The sequence below is a fragment of the Scatophagus argus genome, chromosome 10, assembly GCF_020382885.2.
Source record: "Scatophagus argus isolate fScaArg1 chromosome 10, fScaArg1.pri, whole genome shotgun sequence".
NCBI classification, from domain to species: domain Eukaryota; kingdom Metazoa; phylum Chordata; class Actinopteri; family Scatophagidae; genus Scatophagus; species Scatophagus argus.
Genome location: NC_058502.1, coordinates 5,594,776 through 5,622,703, shown reverse-complemented (window position 1 = coordinate 5,622,703; position 27,928 = coordinate 5,594,776). Strand labels below are relative to the sequence as shown.

General features: G+C 41.7%; 2 protein-coding genes across 2 annotated transcripts; one reads left to right on the top strand and one right to left on the bottom strand.

The window, feature by feature from the left end:
* si:dkey-174i8.1 (arylsulfatase I) lies at window positions 1-3,735 on the bottom strand. The gene is made up of 3 exons (XM_046402109.1): window positions 3,169-3,735; window positions 2,091-2,423; window positions 1-1,996 (listed from the first exon to the last, which is right to left on the bottom strand). Exons 1-3 carry the CDS (start codon window positions 3,471-3,473, stop codon window positions 910-912), a joined length of 1,725 nt encoding a protein of 574 aa, XP_046258065.1. The 5' UTR covers window positions 3,474-3,735; the 3' UTR covers window positions 1-909.
* Window positions 3,736-13,851: 10,116 nt separating this feature from the next.
* Window positions 13,852-24,680, top strand: synpo2la (synaptopodin 2-like a). The gene is made up of 4 exons (XM_046402495.1): window positions 13,852-14,209; window positions 17,394-17,545; window positions 17,864-18,582; window positions 20,160-24,680. Exons 1-4 carry the CDS (start codon window positions 14,108-14,110, stop codon window positions 22,751-22,753), a joined length of 3,567 nt encoding a protein of 1,188 aa, XP_046258451.1. The 5' UTR covers window positions 13,852-14,107; the 3' UTR covers window positions 22,754-24,680.
* The last annotated feature ends 3,248 nt before the right edge of the window (window positions 24,681-27,928 follow it).

Genomic DNA, 27,928 nt, shown 5'->3' with positions numbered 1-27,928 from the left:
TTTTATTTAGATTATTTGAATCAGTTTCCTGGCATTTTGTGAGTAGTTGATTCTAGTAACATTTGAAAGTCAAGAAAAGACTGATAATATCACCTACTGAGCTTTTGTTGGTTAGTCAGTGCTGCAGGGCCTGAAAATTGTGTGGTGGTCAGAGGTCTTTCAGAGCAGTGTGCTACGACATGACCAGAGGTGAATCTGTACAACCCCTAAGAACAAAAAGACAACGTGACATTTGACAAAAACAACCCCATTGGTGCCTTAGTGTCATCCTTAAAGGGTCTCTCTGGATGATTAAGAGATGAGACATTGAGAGGTCACTGTCTATGCCTTTCTTCTTCTTCTTCTTCTTCCCATTTCTTCAGTCTTCACTTCCACATGTATGCGCTCTATCTGGATTACTCAAACAATTCATGAGTACAGGCATGCTTGCACAGTGACACACACATTGGTCTCCACACAGTCATATGACTGACCAAAGTCACCCTGCTGCAGTTTGGCTGCAGGACAGTGAGTGAGTCAGCTTGCTCAGCCAGCCGCACAGCCCTGTCTGCTTTGTCTATCACGCTGAATGTTTATCTGCTGCCCTTCAGTATTTGATTGTGGGTCTATCTTGTCCATCTGACCTGCCTCCTTGCCTGCTGCTCTGTCTTTTTATTGTTCTTCATTTTTTTCCCTTTCTCTTCTGCCTGGTGTCTGTAGACTTCAGATGACGTCATCGAGAGATGATCAAACACTCAACAAACACGAACAAATTCCTGTTGTTGTTCTTGGCTACATCTGACAAACAGGTATTAACATTTTTTACTTCATTTGTATTTAGATAACATTTTGTAAAAAATAGTTTGCTTGGGGCATGCTGAATCCTTTAGTCCAATTAGTGTTGCTAGATGAGACTTTTAGGTGAGACTTTTAGGAGAACAGGGAGTTCCTCTGCAGGCGTAACCCCACCTTTTTGAGGAGGGCTTTTAATTTGCATAGCTTGCATTGCTTAATCTTAATCATCTTTTCTTTCCTGCCATCATCCTCCCCACTATCCCTCACCTGCCCATCCAGGCCCAGCCAGGGACTCCACACACCTCCATGAAGCTCAGGGTCAGCCATGGGATCATCTGGTGGATTCCTGGCCACCACAGCTGTCTGGTTGTACTCTGCCAACCTAGTCAGCAGATGTTTCACTATCTCTGGACGAGCTTCTGCCAGGTCTGACCTCTCATAGGGGTCAGATGTGACATTAAATAGCCAAACTGACTTTCCCAGTTTATTGCGCCGTTTCTCCAGTTTCTGCCACCGTTCTGGGCCACCAGGGAGAGCCCGTGGTGGTATCCAGTCCCCATCACCCACATTTCCTGTCAATAGCTTCCAGTCCCCAGCCCTTATTGCTGCCCTTACGGCTGTGTCCCAGATCCCAAAGCCGTTGAGTACCAACGCCTTGTCATATGGCTCCCCGGGCTTCCTCGAGACTGGGTCAATGTTGAAAAGGATTTCAGTACGAGGACAGGGCAGGCCCTCGCTGATGGTCCCCCACACATCGTGACCATCTAGGTCACGTTGGGACTGCAGGGCCCCTGCCAATCCCAGTAATGTGGGATACCAATCAGAAACATGAATCAGGGCTCTGCTGACTACACCCTTCCTCTTCAGAAGGGGACTATTGACAAAGCCCACAGCCCGGATGCCGCCTTCCCAGTAGGTTCCTTTGCCACCTCTCAGTGGCCAGTTGCTCCCCCCAGAGAGCGGCTGGCCACCGTTATCAGATGAATAGATCAGTACAGAGTTTTGATAGAGCCCACGAGTCTTCAGTTCCTGAACAACTTGTCCAACCCCAGCATCCAGGCAACTTAGCATTGCTGCGTAGTGGCGTCTGATACGATTTCCCTGAGAATCATAGTGGTGCAGAAAATGATCTGGTACCTGTAAGGGAGTATGGGGAGCCTGAAGGGACAGATAGAGGAAGAGCGGTTTATGGGGATCGTGGTTCCTCAGGATCTGCTTCACTCTGGTTAGACAGAGGGAACATCAGAAGGTTTTTTTTAAGTTTGTCTCTCTGCATGTATGAATCTGCTTAATTTAGCTTAAACCTTGATGCTCACCTCTCTATGTAGAGCAGAGTGGAGTAGTTTCCAGTCATGTCCCACGCAGGCCTTTCTCCATCATGCAGGTCAAACCCACAAGCCTCAGCCCCGTCACAGCTCTGATAGGAGAAGTGGTCTCCGCTTCCAGTCAGTGTGCCCAGGAAACTCTGAAAACCACGTCCTGTGGGTAGACAGCTCGGCCTGCAGAAACCCAGGTGCCACTTCCCCACCATGTGGGTGGCGTATCCAGCTTCAGCTAGACGTTCCGGTAGGGTGGGAATCTCCGGGGGCAGGCAGACGGGTTGACGTGAGCGAATGATCGAGTGTTGGAGTCCAGTGTGAATTTGGTACCTGGCAAGACAGTGTGAGTTTGAGAAAGATGTGTCTTGCTAAGAGGTATATAGTAACACAATAATGGGAAATTTCACAGATGGTTTTCAGAAATATTGCACTCTTGGGTACTCTCAAAATGTTTATCATCAAGTAAGATCAACCCGCACTCATTCAATTTAATCCCCACTAAAAATGTGTCTGTGTAGGCCTCTTCGTCACATTTGCTACACTTGTCCAGTAACGCACAAAGATAATAAAAATTCAACATCAAAACACAGAAAAGACAAGGTGAGATGCACATTGATAGCATTTTTTTTTTAAATTGTGGATTAGCCTTTTAAAGATGAAATGAATCACACTTTGTGAATTTTGATATTGCCATGATGTGAGACAGCTCTCTGTGGCATACCTCTCAAGCAGTAAACATGTTGAAAAAGTTACTTTCAGTCTATGTGGCCAATATTATGATCACATTGTACTTTTATGTGTTCAAATAAGGTTTTAACCCATTCAAAAGAATTTAACTGGTACTTGATGTCTTTGTTTCTAAAATATCGTCTGTAAGTCTGACTACAGGTATACTTTGTTGTAGTGAGCCGATCTGCTATCTCTTCTCTCTAAGGTGACGCTTCTACAGCCTTACTTATACTGGAAGTTGCCCAGTATAAGTAATTCATTGTTAAAGAAGTTAGCAAAAGACAAAAAGACTCAGTCAGTAACAGAATAATTTTCCCAATGTAATAATAATAAGGAAATTACTCACCGTCCAGTCATGAGTTGACTGCGAGAGGGTGAGCATATAGGCTGGACATAATAATTTTCAAGCTTGACCCCCTCTGCTGCCAGTTGGTCCAGCTCAGGTGTGTGGATGTCCGAGCCATGGTAGCCAATGTCTCCATAACCCTGGTCATCCACCATGATAAAGACAAGGTGTGGGTGGCTTGGCCTTTTTACCTCCTCTGTGCGCAAACTGTCCTTCATAGACTCATGTTCACCCAAGCAACCAAGGCCAAGGAGCGAGGTCACCCCAATAACCAGGCGAAACACGGAGCAGCTTCCTCCCCTCATCTCCAGGAATGCTCTGTAGTTATCTACCAAAGTCAGATATTATCTGAATTTTCTGTCCTGCTTCGTCTGCAGTCAGTAAATCTCAAACTGATTCGCTTCTGCAGAAAAATGGGAAGGTCTGTGGGTCCGAGGTTGTCGTCCAAAAGTTCTTATCTGTCCACTGAGTATGAGTTGTTGTCTTTTTCTGAGGCTGATTTTTGAGTTTGTCAAATGTAGCTGAGCTGGTGCCAGATGCTGTGGTGGGTGGAGAAAAACTGCCGTCTTTAAAATCTCTAAAATGGGCAAGAAGTTGGTAGAGGTGTGTGTGTGTGTGTGTGAGAGAGGGGGGAGGGGGGGGAGGCTCTCTTTGCAGTACCTTGCTACATTCCTCTGTACTTTCACCTCATGCAATGGCTGGGAAGCACATAACAAGCAAAAATATGGAATGAAAATGAGGTTCAATATTCCTTTTTCGCAGCTGACATTTTGACACATCAAACACAGGTTAAACTAATAACATTATAAATTGCAACCTATGCTTCTCCTACTATAAAAAAACAAAATACACAGTGAAAAAGTTTTGATGCCTGCAAGTCAAGTTAGCAATATTTATTTGGAACCAAAACAGGTGATGTGATGTACAAAAATGGACACGGTTTGTTTTGCAGCTTACAGCTGCAGCTAACATTTCCACAGTGCCTTTCCCGTACTGCACATTTTAAACTCTACTGTAAATCCCTAATGAAAATCAAATAACTCCTGTCATCTTTCTTTTGTTGCTTGACACTGCTCAATTAATAGAGCCAACCAATGACAATTACTGCCCGTGCTGGGGCACTGAAACCAATCCAGGTACAGAGGAGCATCCGGCGTTGCGATGAGAATGTGTATCGACCGCTGGGCTCTTAGCCTTCACCTCGCTGCTATCGCCTTCCCATAAAACTAAAAGGAAATCAATGCCTCAGATACAAGTCCATTTCCTATGTTGTAGAAGCAAACTCATGTTGCCTTACCCTGTGGGAAATTTCACAGGCTTTTTGCCCACAGTGAGGCGCATGCTGGAGAGATTTAGCTCTATGGCAGTACAGTCTAAAATGATGATGAAGTAAGAATGAAGCTGAAAAGGGGGGGGAGGCAGGTGATACACAGAAGAAGATTAGATGAATTGGTGGGAAATCAGAAAATATGACAAACACAAAACAGAAATAAGCAAAAAACAACATGAAGAGAGTGGAAGACTGGGTGAGACAGGGCAACAACGTGCGCTTGAGAAAAAGAAAGCTTCGCTGTCTAACATGAGAGAGCACACCATAAACAAAGTGGCATAAAAGGAACAGTCACTTTGTCTTGCTGTGTATGTACGTCTGAGTCTCCGAGTTTAGCCATCAGTTTGCCTCAGGGAAATGCAGGACGACATGAACTCCGTTTTACTGCTAAGAGAGGAGTGGGAGGGTGGGGGTTGGGGGGTCGGGGCTGTAAAAATCTAAAGTGACAAATGTCTTCTTGAGGAGGAGAGCGAGCAAGGGATTGTGTTCTTTTCTCAACTGTCTGTATATTTCAGAGAGGTCACAAGGAGTTGATATTAATGAACACTCCTGTTAGTCTTTCTTTCTTTTGTATGGACTGTGCTGTCTGCGGGGGTGCACTTTAAAGCCCCACAATGATGAAAGTTTAATTTTAAAAGAAAAAAAAAGGAAAGATTTACAAGATGTCTATGATAACATAAATATTTCAAAAGTAATGTCAAAAGGCTCCACTTTTAAGTAGAAATTTTTAGTGCTCTGGTTTCAGGGAATGCTGTCCTGTACATTGCATTATCAACAAATTTTCTGCAGTGTAACAAAGGGGAAACTGGGTGATGGGTCAGAGTCTCTGTGTAGGGAAAGGGAAGCAACTTACAGATCAGCGTGTATTTGTACAGCGTGTTTGCACGTGTGTGTGAGTGTGTGCATGTGGATGCATTGGGGTGTTGTGAAAAATTTACCAGATTTTACGGTGATTTTACTCTGAGAGAGTCTGTTCTAACACTGTGTTTGTTAATTTGACATTTCCTAAAGTGTTAATAATACAACTCAGATGCAGTATTAAAATAACTCCATCCAACAATGAATTCTGCGTAACACTAGAGATAGAAATCCATGAGGATGTGTTTGGAGAGGAGTGGTTACTCTGTGGGACACCACCCAATGACACCAACTCTCTTACACAATTGAGTTAAATCAACTTTTAGCAGTGTCATTTCAACTCTGTATTTTAACACTTTTGCTTAACACTGGAAAACTAACTCAGAATTTTGCTGTGCAGTAGTGCAGAGTAGAAGAGAGTAGCAGTGGGTGTGATTTATTCATGACGATGAATAAGCGACTCACTGGATCTGGAGCCACTCTGTTGAGTTAGAGCCAAAGTAGGGGAGTGTGTGTGTGTGTGTGTGTGAAACTACCTCTGAAAATGACTTTCACTTTCAAGCCTCATCATCCAGTATAAAATAAACTTCAATTTCTATAATTAAAAGTCCCAATGTATGAGATTTGTTTTGACAGGTAAAATAGTCACCCGTTGATGACCCCGTTGATACTTAACCTCTCTAAAAGATGCATTTAATGCTGCAGCTGGCAATGTTACATGCTGATGGCTCTAAATGGCTAGATCAGATTTCGGTTTATTGTCTCAGAGGGATATCTGTTTTCACAGAAACGTACAGATATACAACACATAAAGTCTTCTGGTCGACGTTCATACAGTTCATGGCAGTGTGTGAGTGAGGCAGCTTGTGCAGAGCTGCTATGGCCAAATGAACAAAACTCCTTCTGAATTGAGCTCTGGATTTTAAAGTCCTGTTTCTGACCAGATGGGAAGTAATGTGAAGTAATAACTGAGGGGGTGATCAGTGTTATGTGTTATTGTGAGTTCTTGGCAGATCATGCCTTTATGAAGTTACACTCAGAATTAATTTTTACAGCACTACCGCAGTGTTACCAGGTTGGTGCACTTAGAGTGGTGCCATCTATCTAACAGTAGCTAATCTGCCATACTAGAAACAAGACCAAGACTTTAAAGCATTATGGAAGCATTACTCTACTAGTATAGTGTACTACAACGGATGAAACTATACAAACATGTCAAGAAAAAGGTGATGTTACTACACTCTTATTTATTGTTAAATCTTTTGCCATTGGTAGAAACTAAAACAAACAAACATCCACACGTCTCAAGTCACGTGGTGCTCAAATTGGTGGCTGATATTGAACCTTGTCATGTTGCTAAATGTGGTTAGTTCAGATTGCATCAGAATCAGGTTTTACTTGATGACATCCCCAGCAGGAGAAATTATGCCCACAATAATATATATATGCATACATAAACTTTAGCTTGCCAAACAGTATCTCCCTTTTGGTAGTCAGTGGAGAATTTAGCAGATAAAAAGTTCTCTCGGGGGTTAGTGGTGACCAAACCAGAGAAGGTATAAAACAAACAAACAAACATCCAAACAGGACAGTAACATGCATCAAGTTGTCATGAACATATAACTTCAAATTACTGCTATTATTTATTTATTTAATTAATTTTTTTTTGCATGCTGGTTGTGTAAATCATTTGCTATATCAACTTAAAAGATGACAAAATTTTGACCAGATGACGACATGAGAAATGAAGTCTGAGGATCATCAAAGTTATTTGAAATCAAACTAAGAGGAACACGAACGTATGTATCACATTTCATGACAATCTATCCAGTAGTTTCATTTCACTCCCAAATGTTAATTTTGCAGTGCTGCTACAGGAAAAGTCCAGGTATTACCAAAGTCAATAAGCTTAAATGCATAGGGATCATGAATGTCTTCATAAAATGTTATGCCAATCCCCCAGGTGGACGTCGAGCAATTCACATAACAGGTAAAGTATATGTGAAAGCATTGAGGTGCTAGAGGCAAAGGTTCAGTAGTGTCTCAGCACTAGCAGTCTATACAACATTGTTTAGGTATTTTAGTCAAAGTCAAAAGTGCCAAGCTCATGGTGGCTCTAGAAGAAAAGTCCGAAAAAGGTAATTAGTCTTCATCCTCTGGGCTCCATGAACATACGAAATTTCATCTAAATCTTTCTTCTAGTTGCATTTCAGTCTGGATCAAACAACCAACAGACTGACTGAAGAAGATATACTTTACCAATCCTCCTCCACTCTGTTCTTATTTTACACACACAAGCACAAAGAGTCAGAGCAAGGGGGCTGTCACATAGTCACTCGCCTCGAGCAGCACGGGGTCTGGTGCTTTGCTCCAGGCTCCCTTGGCAGTGCCCAGGAGCTGAAATGGCACCTCTCCAGCTGTCCCTGTTGACTGGTCTGTGTTGGACTTGAATCAGCCCCCCTCCGGTTGACAAGCCAAATCCCCACAGACTGAGCCACTGCCACCCTAATGACTGTTAGCCTAATAACAGCTAATAATGTGTTCAACTCATACACTTACTTTATACTTGTTTTAAAATTTAATTTGACTTGACAATTGCCAATACTGTGTGATATACTGTCGACAAGGGTTGTAAAATAAGGTTGGGTGGTCCAAAGTTATGTTTGTCTCTCAGTATACTGGTGGAACTGGCAGACGTGGGCTCTGAGACATAACACAAACATAGTCATTTCAATCTGCCCTGAAGGTGACAATGACACTGAGACCCTGGCTCTGTTGCTCCTGAAATACTCGAGCATCATTTTCCAGCTAGCAGAAACTCAATCCGCTCCCCATTCTCCTCACCTTACTCAGTGATGGACTGACAAGACCAGGCTGCAGGGGTGGGGGACAACTCAGCCTCATCACATCAGACAAACCGCCCACATGGAGGATGCTGGTGGCCTTATGTCAAATTCACAAACTCTTTGTAAAGTTTTCCCGTGTGGCCTCCTCCCCTTCTTTACGCTACCTCCATGGCCGGGCTGTTCCATCCTGCCAGACATTTCCCCTGAGTAGACTGAGTGCTGGCTTTGACTCATCAAAAATGAAAGGGATTACACAAGCTCAGTGTGTATACAGTATGTGTGTGTGTGTATGTGTGTGTACTGTGGTAGTATAGCCAGTAGAGAGTGCCACCGTGAGGACTGAAGGAATAATGCATACAGATTCATAGCAAAGATATACAGGAAGAATACTTGTAATAAAGGACACAGAGGTCATTGAGGATGCAGATTTACTTTCCTTCTAACGAGTACAGACGCTGATTCTACAAATCAGTACTGTCAAACAAAGATGAAGAAATATAGTGTATAGACAAAAGTAATGGGACAGACCTCTTTATTATTGAATTCAGATGCTTTATGGGGCTGTTTTTTCATTGGTTGGGCTCAGCCCTTTACTTCCTAGCCTACTCACTACTTTAAGGAAAACCTTAATGCTTCAGCATACCAAGACATTTTGGACAATGCTATGCTTACAACTTACAACAGTTTGGGGAAGGTCCTTTTCTATTCCAGCATGACTGTGTCCCAGTGCACAAAGCAAAGCTCCATAAAGACATGGTTGGATGAGTTTGGTGTGGAAGAACTTGACTGGCCCACACAGAGTCCTGACCTCAACCCCATCCAACACCTTAGGGATGAACTGGAATCGAGACTGCGAACCAGGCCTTTTGGTCCAACATCAGTATCTGACCTCACAAATGCAGTACTGCATGAATGGGCACAAATTCCCACAGAAACACTCTAAAATCTTATGGAAAGCCTTCACAGAAGAGTGTGTCACAGTGTCTGTGTATTTAGAATACAATGTCATTAAAGTCTGTTGGTGGGATAGTCATATGTCCCAATACTTTTGTATATATAGCATGCATCGGAAAGTAAGAAGGTAGGGGGGCACCCTAGAAACTTATCTGGGACGCTTTGCTCCATGTCATACCCTCTGTAACTCTTTCTCTGCCCTTTCAAAAATAAAGGCAAAAGACCAAAATATAAGCTTAAAAAAATAAATTCCCAACACTTGAAAGTGACTGGTGCAGATATTAGTTGAGTGTTTCAAGGTTTTGAAGGGTCCACTGAAGGGCATGATTTTGCCTCTGTGTCATGAAGCAGATGATGCAGGGCTTATCTCTCCAGAGTGGGGTGCTCAGCGTATGAGGGTGAAAACAGGATGGAGGTACAGAACAAAAGTTAGTCTTTGTAAACTTTTTGCCTCAACACCTCTCATACAGCAACTTAAAAGACATCCTGGAGAACTGATGGAAGAGCTTGGCCCACAATAGCTCAAATCAGGACCAACTAAATACATCAGACCAAATGAGTGAAGGAAGCTTGAAATGATAGGACCACAAGCTCCGTTTACCTTTTTTACATGGCTTTAGTGTGAAAAATGCAGTATGCATTGTTTTAACAGAAAAGGAAGGACTGGACAGGACAGTTATCAATATTATGTAATCGTATTATGAGGGAGTACTCATAAACAAAGCTGGAATCTTAACTAAAGTCACCTTAAATAATAGAATTCATTCGGAATATACATCTTATAAATTAAGGATATTAGGCAAAAAAAACTAGAGTTGAAAATGATATTGAAAATGTCAGAATTATACTAACCTTTTTAAGTTGACATTTTAAGAATGAGACATTCTCTGTGGTCAAATAAAATCTGTCCCCAAAAGGGTGCAGTATGCAGTCGGGTACAATATGTTCTCTAAAGCCACATTGTGTGGAAATAAACTTCTTCTACAAATACATTTCTAATACACACCGGTTTACATTGCATGCATTTCCCTGCATAGAAAATAAACTAGAAGGTTTAAAATGTTCTATATTTTTTTCTTGCTTTCACCCTTTTAACACACTCCAATTTAATCATTGCCTCCTTGATGTGCAGAGTCTTAGTATTACTTTCTAAATGAAACTAACCTCAAATGAATTGCACAAATGCTTTGAATAGTCGCCATCCTTGCTCTCTGTATTTACTTTCATGAAACATATATGCTGTCCATTTTCTAAAATGTCAACTTACATCATGTTTGGCCGTCTCATTTTCACCCCATCTGAGCCAGAGGGCAGGGCTGGCAGTGACTGTTTGGCAGTATCTGTTCGCTGGCACAGATGTCTCAGCTAAAGGCCACTGGTTCTCAGCCTGCTGCTACTCAACAAATCTGTCTGTCAAAGTCATCTCGGGAAGGCAAGTTGGCCAACTGAGAAGTCATTAAATGAGAACAAGAGAGAGAGAGAGCAGAGGAAATGTCTCAAGCTCTCCAAAGTAAAAATGGCAGAAAAGGAGGAGAAAATAAGACACACCATAAAAGAGCGACAAAGAAATCCTTGAAAGGAGAGAAATGCGTACACATAATTGACAGGCAGACATGAGGGGGACAAAGCAGTCACCTCACTTAACAGTTCTCTCATGTCCACAGGAAAAAAACACTCAGCTTCCCGTTTACTGAGTGAAAGCAACAACCAGCAAGTCTGCACTCAAACATACGGAGCCACAGGAGAAGGCAAAACATTGCAGTCATGCTGCTGCATATGGATTTTGACCTTTTTACTTTTCATGAAAGGCAGCCAGCGTCTGTCCTGGGCAGAGTGACTTAGCAGACCTCTTCCCGACTTTCTGACCACAAGTCTGCAATGCAGCGTTTTTGTTTAGTTTGAAAGCGAAACAGTCACTGACAGCAAACAGCACATTGCATTGGTTTAGCTGCACATGTGTGTTACATCACAAATTTCTTGTGTCTGTTCTCAGATTTCTTGCTCCACTGCTGACAGCGTGAACGATTTACAGAAGTTATCTGATTGCTCACAAAATTACAGGGTCTTGGGATGCAAGATTAGAAATGCCTCTGTAAAACACCAGAAGCCTCAAATGAAGTGAGTTTTTAACTGTTAAGAATTTGTAACTAAAACTAAGTAACTATCGCCTAATATCTCGGTATTTAAATCTGTTAAGTAGCAACGCCGTAGTTTAAAATTAATTTGGTGTCCTACATTCAAAATCTTACTTGAAAGTGAAAGCGTAGAGCTATTTGCAATAATATCAAGTACCAACAAAGACCTCAGTAGGCAGGATGTTCCGTTTCAGAATAATATATATTAAATTACTGGATTAAAATTAGTGACGCATTAGTGTGTATCAGCTGGAAAAGGTTGGGTTATCAAGTGGAGAAAAACTACAATATTCACCAAAACTGATTAGAAGCATAAAGTAGAAATACTCAAGCAAATTACCTCAAATAGTACTTAAGTACAGTGCTTAAGAAAATCCTGAAATACCATACATTTTAGGCAAATATATATAGATATGTCAAATACATCTGTGCATGTACTGACACACAGAGAACTGCTTGTTATGTACAATAAAACATAATGTAAAGTGAAAATTTCATCAGAAAACACAAGAGGATATTATAAATCTGTCAAATCTGATGTTGATACTTTCAAACACAAAAGAGACAAAAATACCAGTAAAGTAGTGTAATTACTGAGAATTAAATAGAGAATAAAAGCCCACAATGAGCTGACTTTTAACCACTAGGTGGGGTGGTTGGCACTACAACTACATGTCTGTTCAGAAATCTAATACTTGACTTTCACTGTGAAAATATAGATCGGATATAAACTGGATCAGATGCATGTGTGTGGCTAAGCACTTGTTTTAACTGTGGTATTCTTCTAGATTTGATACCATCTCCGTGAAGAGAGTGCGATATTTTTTCTAAGTGTGTGACCCAGGACTGATCTTGGTTACTATCCTGAGGTCTAGAGACAGCTGCAGAGCACGGCTGCCAAAGGGAGCAGCTATCATTGGTAAGCTCTTGTAATGATAATGGCAGCGTTGATTTTCTAGCAATGGAATCATCCAGTCTTTATCAACAGGTTAATCAACAGGCCTGCCAATGCCCCAAAGGAAAACACAACATAGTTAAGGAAAGTTTACGTCCACAGGGACTCTGTGTGCAGTGGAGATTGTGCAGTTATAATGGCTCCTTCTTGGCCATTACCAGGAAATATAATGGAAGAGAAGGACAGACACAAAGAAAGACGGGAAGTCACACTCGATCATGGGATTCATAAATCTAATGTTTGAAAAATGTCTGGCCAGTTTCTCAGATATGACTTTTAATTTAAGATCAAATTCAGTGTCTCCCATGAGCATGAACCTCATTTGATATTATCTGAACTAACCTGAAAATTTTCCTCACCAAATTACCATGACAAACTACTATTTGTCATATGGTTACACATATCCAGTGAGTGGCAACTTAATTCTACATTTTACTATTGTTTTAATTGGATAGAACCTGATGAAGACACCCTCCACCATGACATCCTGTGGGTAAACACAAAAAGTGACTCAGCTGCACTTTGTGTTTAGTGCTAATTAGCAAATGTTAGTATGTTAACATGCTAAATTATGATGGTAAATATTAAACTTGCTTAACATCAGCAAATCAGCATTGTCACTGAGAGCATGCTGATGTTAAATACAGCCCCTAGAATGTCTGTACACTCAGTTTTATTTCTCTGTGTTAAATATCTTTCACTCTCCAGCTGCCATCACAACCGACACCTTTGTTTAACTGGGTTTAAGAACGTGGGCTCTAAGTGACAGATTCACAGGAATAAAGGTAGATATTTGGTGAGATTAATCTGCCTACCAAGAGATATATTATCATATCTCTGCTATTTTCTATCAACAATGTCTACATCATGCACCAAACTGTGTCACAGAAACTTCAGTAAAGAAAAAAAAAAACTGTTTTTCTTGTGTCTTCACATGGAACTTTTGTTCGTGCGGGCATTCGGTATCAGTTTTACATAAGCAAGCATGGGCATTGTCAATCATTCAGTGTTGTAGACTTCTAACATAGGACATAATATCTCAGTCTACATATGAAAGCTGTTCATCCAGTGCTTGCATAAGTATTTATCCTAAAGGCTCTGTGATGACAGCCCAGAATGTCTCCAGATTCAGAGGAGCTGGCAGATTGTACAGCAGTTTCAGCACTAAGGATCAGTCCACTCATTGTTTATGATTTCTGAACAAAGCTGAAGGGTATTTGAATGTAACTAATCAAGTAAGGAATGTCTTATCACGGTATGTCTCAGCCCCGAGATTTGGGAGGCTGCCTGTCACCCGACTAAAGGTTAACAGTGACCTTAATGCTGTAAAGCCAGATATGAAACAGTGCCATTTGGACGTTCTGAAAGTTAACTTTCCCTTGGTCTGCAGGCAAGCAGGCAAAGCAGCCAAAGTGGTGGTGTCGTCCTATTTTCGGAGGGGCTATCAGCGAGCATAGGTCTGAGTGACAGGACAAGTGTTGTGGTGGACCCTCCCCTCACTCATCTGGGGCAGCAGGCATTCTTCAGTGTAAGCAGACACACTCCCCCCTCCCATCACATTTCTATGTCCTTTTCCCTCTCTCTGTTGGCCTGCCTATGCTGGTCAGCCCACTCCGGGTGTGGGTGGGCACACGCGTGTGTGTGTTTTCAGGTGAGAGGATCAGCATTGAAGCTGAACTCAGAAAGAAGTTAGTACCGGGACAGTGTGGCAGGCACAGAGCAGGCCAGAGCTCTCTGAGGGGGCCCTGATTGCGGACCATGGGGCCAATGCACTGAGGGCCCCCCAGATGAAACGTAAAAATCAAAGTGGACTAGAAAATAACCAAGAAAAAGAAGAACAAGAGACACAGAGAGCATAACAATGGTCGCAGAGGAAGTGATAATTACATTGTCTGGTGGAGCACCGTGGGGCTTTCGTCTCCAGGGAGGTGTGGAGCATCACAAACCACTCCAGGTGGCTAAGGTATGGCAGGTCACTCAGCAGGTTGGACAGAAGTGGTAATTTCATGGCTTGAAGAGTGGAAAAGTGTAAAATTGTGCTTGATTCAGCAGCCTCGCAAATGAAAAATGAAACGTCAGCTGAGATATTTTAGGCAGAGAAGTATGGAGCTGTGTACAAAGCTGAAATGGAATACTGGATGTCATGCAACTCAGTTTGGGGCCTGAATATGAGTCATCATCTTGTTTGAGGATGGTCTTCATGCAGAGGCCCACCGATGATTGATTGGGTGAACTTCAAACTACAAGTTCAGCTGGGAATGTAGGACAATCCTGTTGTATGTACACTGAATGCTGCTTCGATGATTAAACATTAGCAGTCTCAAAGTTGTTGTGAACTGACCAGAAAACCTGAATGTGTCTTCACTTTCTTGGTTTGTTTTAGATAAATAAGGACACTGATCATTCAACTTTTCTTTAGTAAGAGGAGCTTCACAATAGTATGTACCATTTGTCCATGACTGTGATCTGGGTTACGTTATTGAGCTAGTATGTTTCCAGTACGTCACGATTTCAGTAAGAAATTCAAATCATTTCAGCCATGCTGAGTGATGTATAAGCTGGCAGGTTACATGAGATTTATCTGGACCATTAAGTGAAGACCGAATGTCATAAGGGTCTGATTTTAGTTCAGCTCTTGAAACTGCTGTGGTTCAGAACAGACTCAAGTGAAAATGGTGATGATATATATATATTTTTTTCTTTGTGAAAATTATTTTCACATCTTGTGTTAAAAAAGTTCACTGAAAGGAAATATTCAGTGTGTAAAGGAAACATTTAACCTTACAACTGCCATACAAAATGAGCTGAGAGGCTCTCTCAGCTCATTTTACTCCCCCAGAGCAAATTCTTCACAAGAATTTGGTATCCACATTTGGCACCAGTGAAGCAGTCCAGATATAAATCTTGATCTCCATTTGCGAAAGGAAAGACTGGCATGTAGGCCAAAGGATACTATATACTGCATTAAAAGATTAATTAGGCTTTCAAGCGGGAAAAAAAATATATTAACATAAAGCTAAAGCAGAAAATGATTGATAGTATCCACGACATCACAGTCTGATGATGATATAACTTGTGATGTGATCCACAGTTACCACTCGTCACTCGACCAAACTTGTCCTTGCTGTTTAAAGAAACTTGAACAGACCTTCTCTTGTATGAAATCTTTACATAGAGAGATCTCTGGACAGGATGTTGATATGAGGATAGTTCAGGTTTTAGTACACCTGCACAAACAATATATGCACACATGAACCTACATCACACAAACACACATATCCACACACATTTTCAATAATTGTTGACTGAGCAGAATTACTTTTCCAAATGGCTATTTTTGGTTGGGAAGCAGCAGGTCATTGGGTCAGCCAAGGTGTGTGTTTCAGCTCAGTACTTAAAAATTAACCTCACATACTATTTATACTGAGTAGCACCTCATGAACTACTCAGTATCTTACAGCTTAGAGAAGAACACCTAACTGTTTTTTTTTTCATGTGCAAAGGAAATCCCAGCTGCTAAACCTTTGTTGTACTGCATATCATTCCTGTTCAGACACCACATGAATTGTGACTAAATGATCAGGACAGAGAAACCAGCTTGCTTTGGTCAACCTCTTCAGCTCTGATTTTCAAATAATTCTTCTCTTTTACTGTATCGCAAGCCTTTCTCAGCTATAACAAAACTCATAGGCATCTAAGACAACCATTGTATATTTAATTAATTATCTACCTCTACATGATGCACAATTATGTTGAATTAAACATAATTATATTAGTGACACTGTAACAGAGTTACAAAAAATGGTTTTTGAAGAGTTAATTTTTGTAATTCTTAAAAGAAGCTAATTTCGTACAGTTTATCAGGGAAAAAAACAACTTCTCATAGACAGTATTTAGCGTGTTAAGAATTCTCCTCTTTAAAACCACAATCCTATCATACGTAGTTGACTTATACAGAACTTGGTAGTGGTAGTATCCACACAGAGACACGGAACACCAAATCACCTTTATGGTGGTGGACGACAGCTGTTTCTGTCTGGCTATCCAGAACAGCATGCTCCTTCACCCGGAGAGCAGGAAGGTGTTATCTCGTCAGTACTCATAGTATACTGACCATAACAGGTGGAGCAGTTAGGGACTTAGGAACTAAAAGAGCTGGTGTGTCAGAGCAGTGTTTGTGAATGTGGGCCTGCATGCAGATATTTGTGTGTTTATTTATGTGAGTGTATGTATATTTTTGTATCAGTCCATGTAGTGTGTGCGTGAAAGCCTGTAAAGGTATTATAACTGCTATGACTTGAAACCACAAGGTGACTGACTGAATAACTGGCATCCTCAACCACAAGCAGGCACAGGCCACTTTGAAAGGCTTAGCTAAAAGGGGATGTGGGATTTCATTACGGGCAAACGAGAATAGTTGGAAAGAAAACTACAGTAATTAGGTCAAGCCAGGCATTTATCTCTGAAATCCAACATACAATATTAATTCAATACATGGCAGTGCCCTCATTGAGTGCACTCAACATGGCAGTCACTGTCTTTTTTTTGTGCTTTGAAATTTATTATGGAACATGTTGACATGGCTCGCATTGACCTGAGGCAATTTAGGGTGGGCATAACGCCATGGTCCTGAGAGACCTTGGGCACAAATAGCAAAGCACCAAATGAAGATGGCTGTTGGCTGGCATTTCCCTGTTAAAGTGTGTGTGAGAGCCCCACTCAAGCTGCAATATGTGGCCTATGTCTGCAGCAAGACCGAGCTGTCAGGACAAAATCCATGCAGTCACTATCAAAAACCAAGACAAGACCACAACATAAATGCACCAGACTGCCAGATATTTATTTTTGCACCTACAGTAACAACAGCCGAACATAAAAATCTAAGGGAAATGATAAGATAGCATGGAAAGAAAAAAAGTAAAAGTACTGTTGTCTTAATGTCTTCTTTTAACCATCTACTTAGTAATAACAGCTCAGACCAAAGCTGTTGACCCGAGACTAGAAATTTGGTCTTGAAGGGGTTTGGTCTTTTATCACTTGCAAAGACTTACACCTACTGGAACTGGAAACCAAACCAATAAAAACTCAACATTTGTGTTTATGATTGTCATCTATGTGAGAGTTTGAAATTTGCTTTCCTTGTGCAGGTGCGTAAGCGCAGCAAGGCATGCAGGGCTGGGTTGCGGGAGGCTGATGAGTTGGTGTCCATTAATGAACAGCCATGTGGAACGCTGTCCCATGCCCAGGCCATGGACCTCATCGACAGCTCTCCAGGGATATTACACATCCGGGTCAAAAGGTCGAATGAAAAAATAACATGGATTACTGGTTTTATTACTAAACTACCATCAGTCCAATGAAATGGATAAGAAAAGACATGATATAATGAAGTCTGACAAAAGATGCAAGTTTTTAAAATGTACATGTGTTTGATACTAATGTATATTACATTCCCAAAATAAATCAAAAAGCATTTGGACTAACAAATGTTTCTGCTGCTGCTGCTAAGACCCTATTTAGTCTTTAGAACAGACAAAATCCAACTTTAGAAAATTAGACTCTATCACCTTCCTTCATTTGTCCCCATCAATATTTTATGCCTTCTGACACTTTGCAGGGTGCCTGCTGGTTTTCAGTCCGTGGTGCTTGTGACTCGTGCTCCATCTCCCCGCATAGACAAAGAGTACCGTGCTGCTCTGCGCGCCATGTCACCCACAAACCCCCACCATGCACCTGTCCGTGAGGTACATCATAGTCGCTCCTCCTTGACCAGTGGTTTAACATCTCCACCTGGTAGTGAGGCTTACTATGGTGAGACTGACAGTGATGCAGATGTGGCAGGCTACGAGAGGCAGCGCAGGCAGAAACGCCGCAGCCCCAGCAACTCCAACCCAGGAAAACCAACAGGACGAGCTTCCCCTGAAGGCGGGGAGACGTCAGAGATGAGCGGCTATGACAGTGCTCCAGATGCACATGTTTTTCCCAAATTGTTGGATGGACGTGGGGGAGATGGAGATGGAGGAGGGGGGCTCCCAGGGGTGGCAAGGAGGGAGGTGATTTACCAGCCTCCTGGTCCAGGAATGTGGTCCTCGCAGACATCTACAGAGACCTCCTCTATCATCTCCTCAGCAGATGACCAGGGGCCACGGGATGGGGGACAAGAGGAGGATAGTGGCTTTCTAGAGCCAGCTAACGTGCCACTGGTATCCCCTGAGAGGGCTAAAGAGGCGCTGATGCTGGGGTCTCGTAGCCAATTTGTGCCCATGGTGGGTCCTGTGAATAAACCTGTTGATGAGGAGCTTACGACAACCTACATGGAAAAGGCTAAGCAAGCTAGTAAGTACAACTAATGAGGAACAACATCAGGGACCTAACCTTCATACAAGTTGTCCACACTTATGTTTACATTTCTGATGAAGGTCACTGGTTGGTTCAAGAGCCTCAAAACTTTGTGATTCTTTTTTTAAAGTTAAGCACATGTCATTCTATTGTAAATTCTTAAAGCAGATACACATTCCTCACAATTAAATCTTTTTTTTTTTCAAGTATGCTTTTTTAAGTAAGTTATGATATTATTTTCAATGTATTATTTCTGTGTGCCATCTGCTTTACAGCACAATAAAGCCCCAATAGGAATAGTGTTTGAGGAGTATTCTGTCTTAATAATTCACATTCCCAGTCATTCACTAGAACTAACAAAACATCCATCAGTTTTCTTTAAGGTTAGTAGTCAGTAGTTAGCAGTGTGAGTGGGTGTTAACCTCACTCAAGTCTGTAAAACAGAGCACAGCCTTTACTGTCTACTATATTTACCTCCAGTTATGTGTGTAAAAACCCTAGAGATCAATCTGGAAGCACTGAAAAGCATCTACAGCTGCTTTTAGGTATCAAATAGCAAAGCAGGGAGACTTTCATTTTGGCCTGCTTCTCTCTCCCTGTCTTCTCTCTCTGTTTCTCTTGCTGTCCTTTCATTTTGCTGTGAGCACAAGCATGATATATTTGTAGCATTCAATATGACAAAGGTTGGGCCACAATGACAGGTGTGTTTTTATGCTTGTGTAAAATCCACTGACATATGCCTCCATTAAGCCGGATGATATTATTACATGACAGAGGAACATGAAACAGTCACCTTGCTGCTGAAGATGCTCATATTTGACAGTGTTTATGCTACATCACAAATCATTTCACATCTTACACTTTTAGGTATTCACAAACTTTAGTCAAAATGTGTGACAGAGATCAAACAACAGACAAACAGAACTGAGCAAGCATTCTTGCTAACAGCTTGTTATTCTCTCCATCATCAATAATGAGCCTCGGGAAAGAGCAGAGGTGACAGAAGTCAATGAGCTGTTTCAAGGATTTAAATAAATTTACCCTTGTAAGTCCTCTGTGCCATGAGAGACTACAGATTTAACATTCTAATGTCCTACTTAGGAACCCTGTCTTAGAGAAATTATGAACACCCATCACATGGTAGTGTATATTACGGTAACAACATTAGGGTGGCTATGATAATCTGCTTAATACTATAACAAGTTGTGGGCTACCCTTTGAAGTTCTCCTTCCAGTCACCTACAACATGCAACTTTCCACTACCTTGCAAATATTTTTAGATAAGTTAGATGTCAAAGTAAATAAGACTAATAACGTGCAAATGTTATCCTTCACTGCAGCTAATGTGAGAAGCGGAAGGCTTGCATGGAATTTTCCTGGAAGAGTTCCTGTAGCAAGTTTAAAGATGGATGCCTGTTGAAGGCAATGGTAGTCAGGACAGGTTGAGATGTTTGTGTCAGAGTCAGGTCTTGGCTTAAATGTCAAGCCTGTTGATTCAGACTTCTCTGACCTTACTTGAGTACTTATGCTATTGTGAAACTATTCCTAATAGCTGTTGCTTTCATACCCTGTAGAACTGAACCGAGGGGATACAATGCAAGACAAGCAAGTAAAAGAAGCCAAAAGTAAGTGTCGAACAATTGCATCCCTACTGACCGATGCTCCCAACCCGCACTCCAAGGGGGTACTGATGTTCAAGAAGAGGCGACAGCGCTCCAAGAAGTACACTCTCACCAGCTTTGGTAGTGTGGACGAGGATAGGTGTCAAGACTCACAAGAGGAGGATGGGGTGTTTCCTGGCAGTGAATCAGAGTTTGATGAGGATGGTTTTTCAGCAGTTCCTGACCCTACTTGGGATAGTGATTATTTGGATATGTTGGAGAAGAGGGCAACTGCAGGTGCTGAGGGTCGTGGGGATGGGGCAGAGGACGCTCCTAGTCCAGGGTTGAGTGAGACTGCAGGTAAGGGAGCTCAGTTGTTTGAGCAACAGAGAAAGAGGGCTGCTGAGCATGCCAAGAAGGTAGAGGCAGCACAACCACAGGCTCCTCCACAGTCTCAAATCGAGGAGCAGGTACAAGCCCAGATGCAACCAAACCTCCAGTCTCATCAAATGATACCACCTACTCCTACAGCCTTACAACAAGAGCTTTCTCAGGCTCCAGGTCCAATTGCAGCCCACGGAATGTCTAATGGGGATGTGTCCTACTCTGCAAGTAGTGCAACTTGCATGATGTCGCCTCCAGCTGTGACTCCCAAACCAGCCACTGCTTCAGTTACTATTCTGACGAGACCTGCACCACCAACTGAAACACCTTTACCAGAATTATCTGCTAGTAATGTCCTCAACAGAACAGCACGTCCTTTCACTCCTGGCTTTATCAGCATTAGAGCTGCGACTGCCCCCGTAACGTTCCGACCACCTGTAGCAAAGACGACTCAGCGTCCTGCCTCAACAGCTGTGGTGCCACCACCTTTCTCCACTGCCTCTGAACTAACCATTAATGCTACATCAGTAACATCACAACTAGCCCCTGTTCCCCCAAAAGTGGTCTCTCCACCACCCTCTGTACCTCAAGGTCCCCTGGCACAAACACCAGAAGCTCCTGTTACCTTTCACCCTCCAGCCATCTCTACCGCTGTTGAGAAAGTGCAGTCATCACCAACATTAACCACTGTTCATCATGCTCCATTTGCAACTGTGCCCCCAGTGTGTATGCCTTCAGTGCCACTGGTCCCACAAGCACCATTGCCTCCAGCCCCAATTCCTTTTGTATCTCAAATTCCTGGTTTAGCTGATCCAGTTGCTCCAGTGCCTCCACCTCAAGTGCCAGTTGCTCAGCCACCTCCCCCTCAATATTCTATGGCTCCTGCGGCTACAGTGTCAGTGGTCTCTCAGCCCGAAGCCACAGCTCCAATCCCTGTTCCTGGTCCAACAGGTCGCACAGGAATCTTACTTGAGGCTCGACGGCGGGGTGGAAAACCCAAACCAATGTTCAATGTGCCAGATGTCACAAAGAAATCTCCCAATCCTGATCTATTGTCTATGGTGCAGAAGCTGGATGACAGGTCCTCCCGACAGAATTATGGCCAACAACCATATGAGAATATCTATGATGGTGCAGAGGAGGAGAGGAATGGTGAGGTCAGCATAGGGAGGACACCTCCTCCAGTGGCACCCAAGCCTAAGGTCGTCCATGAGACCCCACAGTTTCTTCAAGCAGGGGGTAAGGGGGCTGAGCTGTTTGCTCGCAGGCAGAGTCGCATGGGTATGTATGTAGTGGACACCCCACCTGAGACCCCTTACCAGCAGGAAGTGGCCTTGCACAGCACAGTCCAGCCCCTTGACTCCTCCAATCCTTCCCAGTGGAAATACTCCCCAAATGTCCGTGCCCCTCCACCAATTGGGTACAACCCACTCCATGGCCCCTCTATCCCTATGGGGCCTCAGAAGGATATTAGCAAGCCAGATAGTAGGGGCAGAGCAGGCTCCCAAAGAGAGGGCATTAAAGCTCTGGATTTTATGAGAAGGCAGCCTTACCAGCTCAACTCTGCCATGTTCAACTATGGGGGGAGTGCTACTAATCTATCAGCCATGCCTTCTTACCAGGCCCAAAGGCAACACCAGGGTGATTACACAACAACAATGGTGGGCAGCTCATTAACCCCACCTAAGCAGATCCCCATCAAAACAGCTCGTGTCTATGAGGTCAAGCGATTTTCCACACCAACACCTATGTCAGCTCCCACTCTGGCTCCCAAAATCATTGCACCCCGCTCAGCCACTACCCTTGGAGCACGTTTAACTCATTCTGACATGACCTCCCCACCTCCTGCTTCTTTAACTCCAACCCCAGCCCCTCTCTTTACATCAGCACCAGCACCAGCCAGTGCCTCAGCTTTCACCCAACCAGCTGGACTGCCTAGCCTCCCAAAATTCTCTGCAACCCCTATTCCAAACCCTGTGTCCCATGCTGTCCCTACACCCTACACTCCAGTATCATATACCACTGGACTCCAGACAGCCAAGCAGTTCCAGAGCGCCCCTGAGCTCAGTATTCTTGCCTCTTTGCCCCCACTCAAGTCCAATGCAATTCAGGCACCCAAACCGCGTTTTGTTGCCACCAAGGGAGGCGTCCAGCCCCGTGTCTGGAGGCCAGGGGCAATGTGAACAGCAGTAAATCAGTCACTAGGAGACATGGCCATACCACTCATTTAGTGATGAAATGTCTACAGAAAATTAACTGATAAAAGTTTTGTTAATTGGTTTATTGTTTATGTCAAGCAAAAAATTCCAATTGTTCATTGGTTCCAGTTTATCAAATGTGACAATATTTTGCTTTTCTCTACATCAGCATACATTTAATATGTTGGGGTTTTGTGTGGTTGGTTGGGTTATAACATATCAGCTTAGGCTTTGGGAAATTGTGACAGGCAATTCTCTAATCGACTCAATATAAATAAAATAACCAATATATTAATAAGATAACTATACATCCATTAATTCAAGCCCCTGATGAATTGATTCAGTATAAAGTCAAAATCTAGAAACAACTCAAATTTTAAAAGATGTTTCTTACCATCTTTATTTTCCTGCCAACACATTTACTCACACATGTAACTGAGTGACAATAATAGCAGAATATATTAGTACATACTGTATGATGCTGTATATCCTACCATGTGCCTGTCCTGGAGGAGGTTTGTGTAAGGCTTCTGGAGATCTTTTTACTAATGTAACAGAAATACCATCTAAACAGAGCCTGTACAGAATATTCTTTGAAACTTGAAATGTCTGAAAGATGTTGAACATTGATAGTTGGAGTTGTGACCACAGGATTAAATCACATAATGTTTGTTGTAGTGTGCTGACAGGTGAAGGATCCTAGAGCAACATGCGATTGTGTTATTCAGCACTTGTCCTACTAACTGATGTGCACAAATTTTTTTTTCCCTACTCTGTCTGTAGCATTATCATGAAGGAACCCATGATGACCCAGTCTTCTCATCCGGGGGTTTTAATGATACATAACCTGTTGAAAATTGTTATATGTTTTTAAACAACTTAGCTCACCGTGAACTATATGTGAAAACAAGTTTTACTCTTTCAAGTATTAGTGAGGTTTTACCTCATACTTCTGAGCACAATAGCGCAATGCTGTCTTTTTAGCATGGGTCACATTCAACAAGTGCCCAGGCTATAACTGAATGTACACTGGATATCACAGCTTCTAGTGCTACTCAGGCACACCAGAGCCTCCTTAATGTGAGTGTGATCTTTGCAGATATATGTAAATTCTTAACTTTTATTAAACAAATAAGACAGATTAAGTCATGTGTATTTTGTTTTGTTTAATTGTGATTTAATGTGAAGTTGTGCAAGGGGATGTTGAATGACTGAGAGACATTTATAAAAGGGTTCACGAAATGAGAGTGCTGTGAAGAAAGGATATGAGGTACCAGTTTACTGAATGGAGTCATAGGCCACCATTTCACTTGAAGCGTTATGGTCAGATGTGGTTCCATCTCAGTAAATTGGGACTTAAAGCATTGTTCAATTGTACATAGTTATGAAATCCCACAGCCTGTAGAAGTTGAATGAGGATGTTCAGGAAAGTTTGATACCTGAAGTTTGCTGGTAAAGCTAAAAAAAAAGCTGATGGAAAGAAGAAAGAAATATAGCTGGTGTCTTTATATTCATAATGGTTGTCATTAAAAAATAACAACAAAGCAACATATTATATATAAATATTTAATGGCTATGTACCTCGAGAGACTATGTATGTTATTGGAAACAAGCAAGAAACAAAGAAATGGATATGATGTTTTCAGCTGTGTAATTCATGGGGAGATACTTTTGTTATTTTTTACCATTTTTCAAATAAAATCTGTCTTAAAGCATTTTCTTGTTTTCATATGGCTGCAAAGGTCTAGAGTGTGCAAATAGCTGTGTTGAGGTGTAAAATATGACAAATACATGTTTGTGAATGTAGCCTCTATTAAATAAGTTTGAAAATGTTTGTTATTGATACTTTGAAGTTTATATTGAGTACGAGATGAGACATTTCTAAAGGAAATAAAATTAGATTTGAAAGCTCTCCACTTGTCTGACACACCTGATTTCACACTGCCCCCTGTTGCTGATTGTGTGGTCCCACGCTTTATTTTAAAGTACTGTACAATCATGCATGTATTAAATAATAATATCAGTAATGAAGTAATGCAGTAACTGTGTATTAGATGCTTTAAGGGTACAGATGTTTTCCATCCGTTTTATTACTGTAATAATATTATAACAGTAAAATTAGACAAGGCCATTACAGCAAGCTAAACTGCCGTCTTGGGGTAAAAAAGAGAAAGAATAACAGAGAAAACCAAATATACGGAGCCAAATCAGGGCCAAATGCTTCATTATATTAAAAAATAGATATGAACTTCAAAGCTGAAATTTTTGATTTTGTACTCGAACTAAAAATAAGTGTAGGAAAAGTTTTTCATTTCAGAAATTCTTTTGAATTAATGATCTATTTTCACTTTTCATTTTCATATATATTTCAGTCTTTGAGGTCTTTTTTTTCAGTTGCAGATTTCATGTTGTCAGATTCACTTTCTTTTTTACAGTTTCAAATCTTATTTTTTCAGGTTTCAAATCTTTTTTTTTTTGCTTTCAGATCTTCTGTTCACTTTGGGGTTTCATCTTTTCAGTTTCAAACTTCCGGCCCGGATCTGGCGTGAGGGGCATCAGCTTAGAGGGGCAATCATGAGTGGCAGCATAATAAAGAAGGCTGAGGGCCTTCCTCTATCACGTTGCCTTCAGGGAACATAGGTACTGTGAGAAGTATGACTCCACACTCCACACTGACTCTATACACTATAGTCACATTATGAGCAGTGAAAAAACTGACGCCACTGATAAGGTCCTGTTTAGCAAGCAGTTTTAATCCGAACTTGCCACCGATCGCAGTACAAGAGCAATAAACTATGCCTGATGGTGCAGTTCAACAGCCACACTTTAACGTTTCCCATTTTCCACATACAATAAAGAACGCCGCGCCGGCAAGGTTGCAATGTTGGTTATTTTTGGAATAGATACTCTTGAGAAATTAGCTGGCATATGTGGCTGCTGGCCAGTGTTAGGCATTGTTGTCCGGCAGATGAATACATCAAACAGCCAAAATGTCCGGTGGAAAACATGCCAAATAAATAGGTTATCGTGTAACGAATAAAACATGTTCACACCTGAAAGGATAGCCGGGACCTTACTGCCTCATGCAAATGACTGATAGGAACAAAAATCTTTGGAGTCGATGAATTATTGATCGAGAACAGTACTTGACAAACACAACCAGACGCCATTAACCAAGACACTATGAATATAACTATATGAATATGACAATAAAAATATGTAGGTGTAAAAATGAAAATGAAAACATTAATGTGAGAGGAGAATGTATGGCAGCACAAGATTGTGCAGTTCAACAGCCACACTTTAACTTTTGACGTTTGCTACTTTCCATGCAACAGATAATGCCACAAAGTATTGGCTGATACTGGTGTTGGTGCGCCCACCAACACCAGTATGTATTGTAATACTGTAATACTGTACCAGTATTGTGCTGCCATACATTCTCCTCTCACATTAATGTATTTTCATTCTTACACCTACATATTTTTGTTGGAATATTCATATATTTTTGATTAACACATTCATACATTTTCACTCTCACATTCATATTTTTCACTCACACATTCATACATTTTGTTCTTATGCACATGCATTCATTTTATCATCCCCATAAACTGTCACATGTTGCTGTCACTGTCAACTTTTGGCCCTGATTTGGCTCCATACAGAGAAAACCAAACACAAGTACTGTGCATGCAAGAAATTGTAGGCTTTGCCACCAGAGGGCGTCATTTGAAAGCAAGAAAGAGACAGACAGACCGATTGCTCACTTACCTTTGTATATTAATATAAATCCAGGCTGTTCTGACCCCAGAAGACTTTTGTCCAACAGTATACTTCACAGCATCATCTTGTCTTTTACTTTAGGTGAGGTAGCTGCAGAAACAGAGGAAATGCTATCTGCTAGAATTCTCAACACATCCGATTCTCACAACATCATGAACTGTTCTTTTCCATAGAGACCGTGACCAGTGTCACTTAGCCACTGATAGATCTTTATCTTTACAATTTTTAAAAATTTAACTACACCACAGCAGCAGCAACATACTTAAAAAGGGGTGTTCGGTGACACATGAAAATCTTGGGAATATTAGTTTCTTTTCCTCATCTACATGAACATTTCCCATTGACTGGTGCTGTAGACTCTGTGTTGGACTTCATGCTGACTGAGTGTACAATTAGAAGGGCATTTTGTTGCCAAACTCCACACTCACAGGGTGGCTATACCGGGCTGTTAATAGCCAAACAGAGCACTATTTAGAGAGAAAATGACATTTTGCCAGGACACTACTGTAATTAAGTAATTGCTTAAATTAGATCAAATAAAAATAAAACTGGCTTCTCAGGCTCTGGAAAGTTTCTATTTCAAGATGTATTGAAAACACCACGTGCCGTATTCCCCTTGGTTCTTGTCTAAAATCACAATCATTCAGAGAAACAGAAATAGAACGACAGTAAGACATAATTTATCAGTGATCTAAATCTTCAGGGACATGAATATATCATCAAAGATGCCAATAACAAGAAGACATAACAAAAAGAGACTGACCAAAAAATCACCACCATCCTCATCATCATCATCATTTGTAATTCCAAACTGCTTGAGAGAGGACACTGACAGAACAATAAGCAACACGTTGCTCCAGAGCCAGCAGGGACCCAGACAACAAAGGACAGATTTTCCTTTATGTAAGACCACATGGGGCCACAAGTCAGACTGAAAATCTTTCACTTACGGTGTGATGATGGGAAACTTTCTGTACTTGATATTTTGAGCTAGGTCTAAAATTACTGAGTACTGTGGGGACAGACCTGTTATTTTAAGAGGAGGCTGGACAAGGGCAGGCAGAACTGAGCCAAATATGAGTGAACCATTTATTAGAAACAAAACTGCTGGTGATGGGCATTTGTCTGGATGCCAGGCTACTATCCCCTTTGCAAAACATAATAAGTTATATAGATCTATAGGTATACTGTAAATCAAGTTCAATTTTGCATTTAAATAGAACAACACCTAACCACAGGCTACTTTCAAGACCAACATTTAGAGAAAGCTCTTGTCAGATTCAAAGGAGAATTTCAGAGGACACAACATAAAGAAACAGCACGTCTCAAAAGTTGTGCTGATGTTTTTCAAAATGTATATTTGAGAGAGTGGTT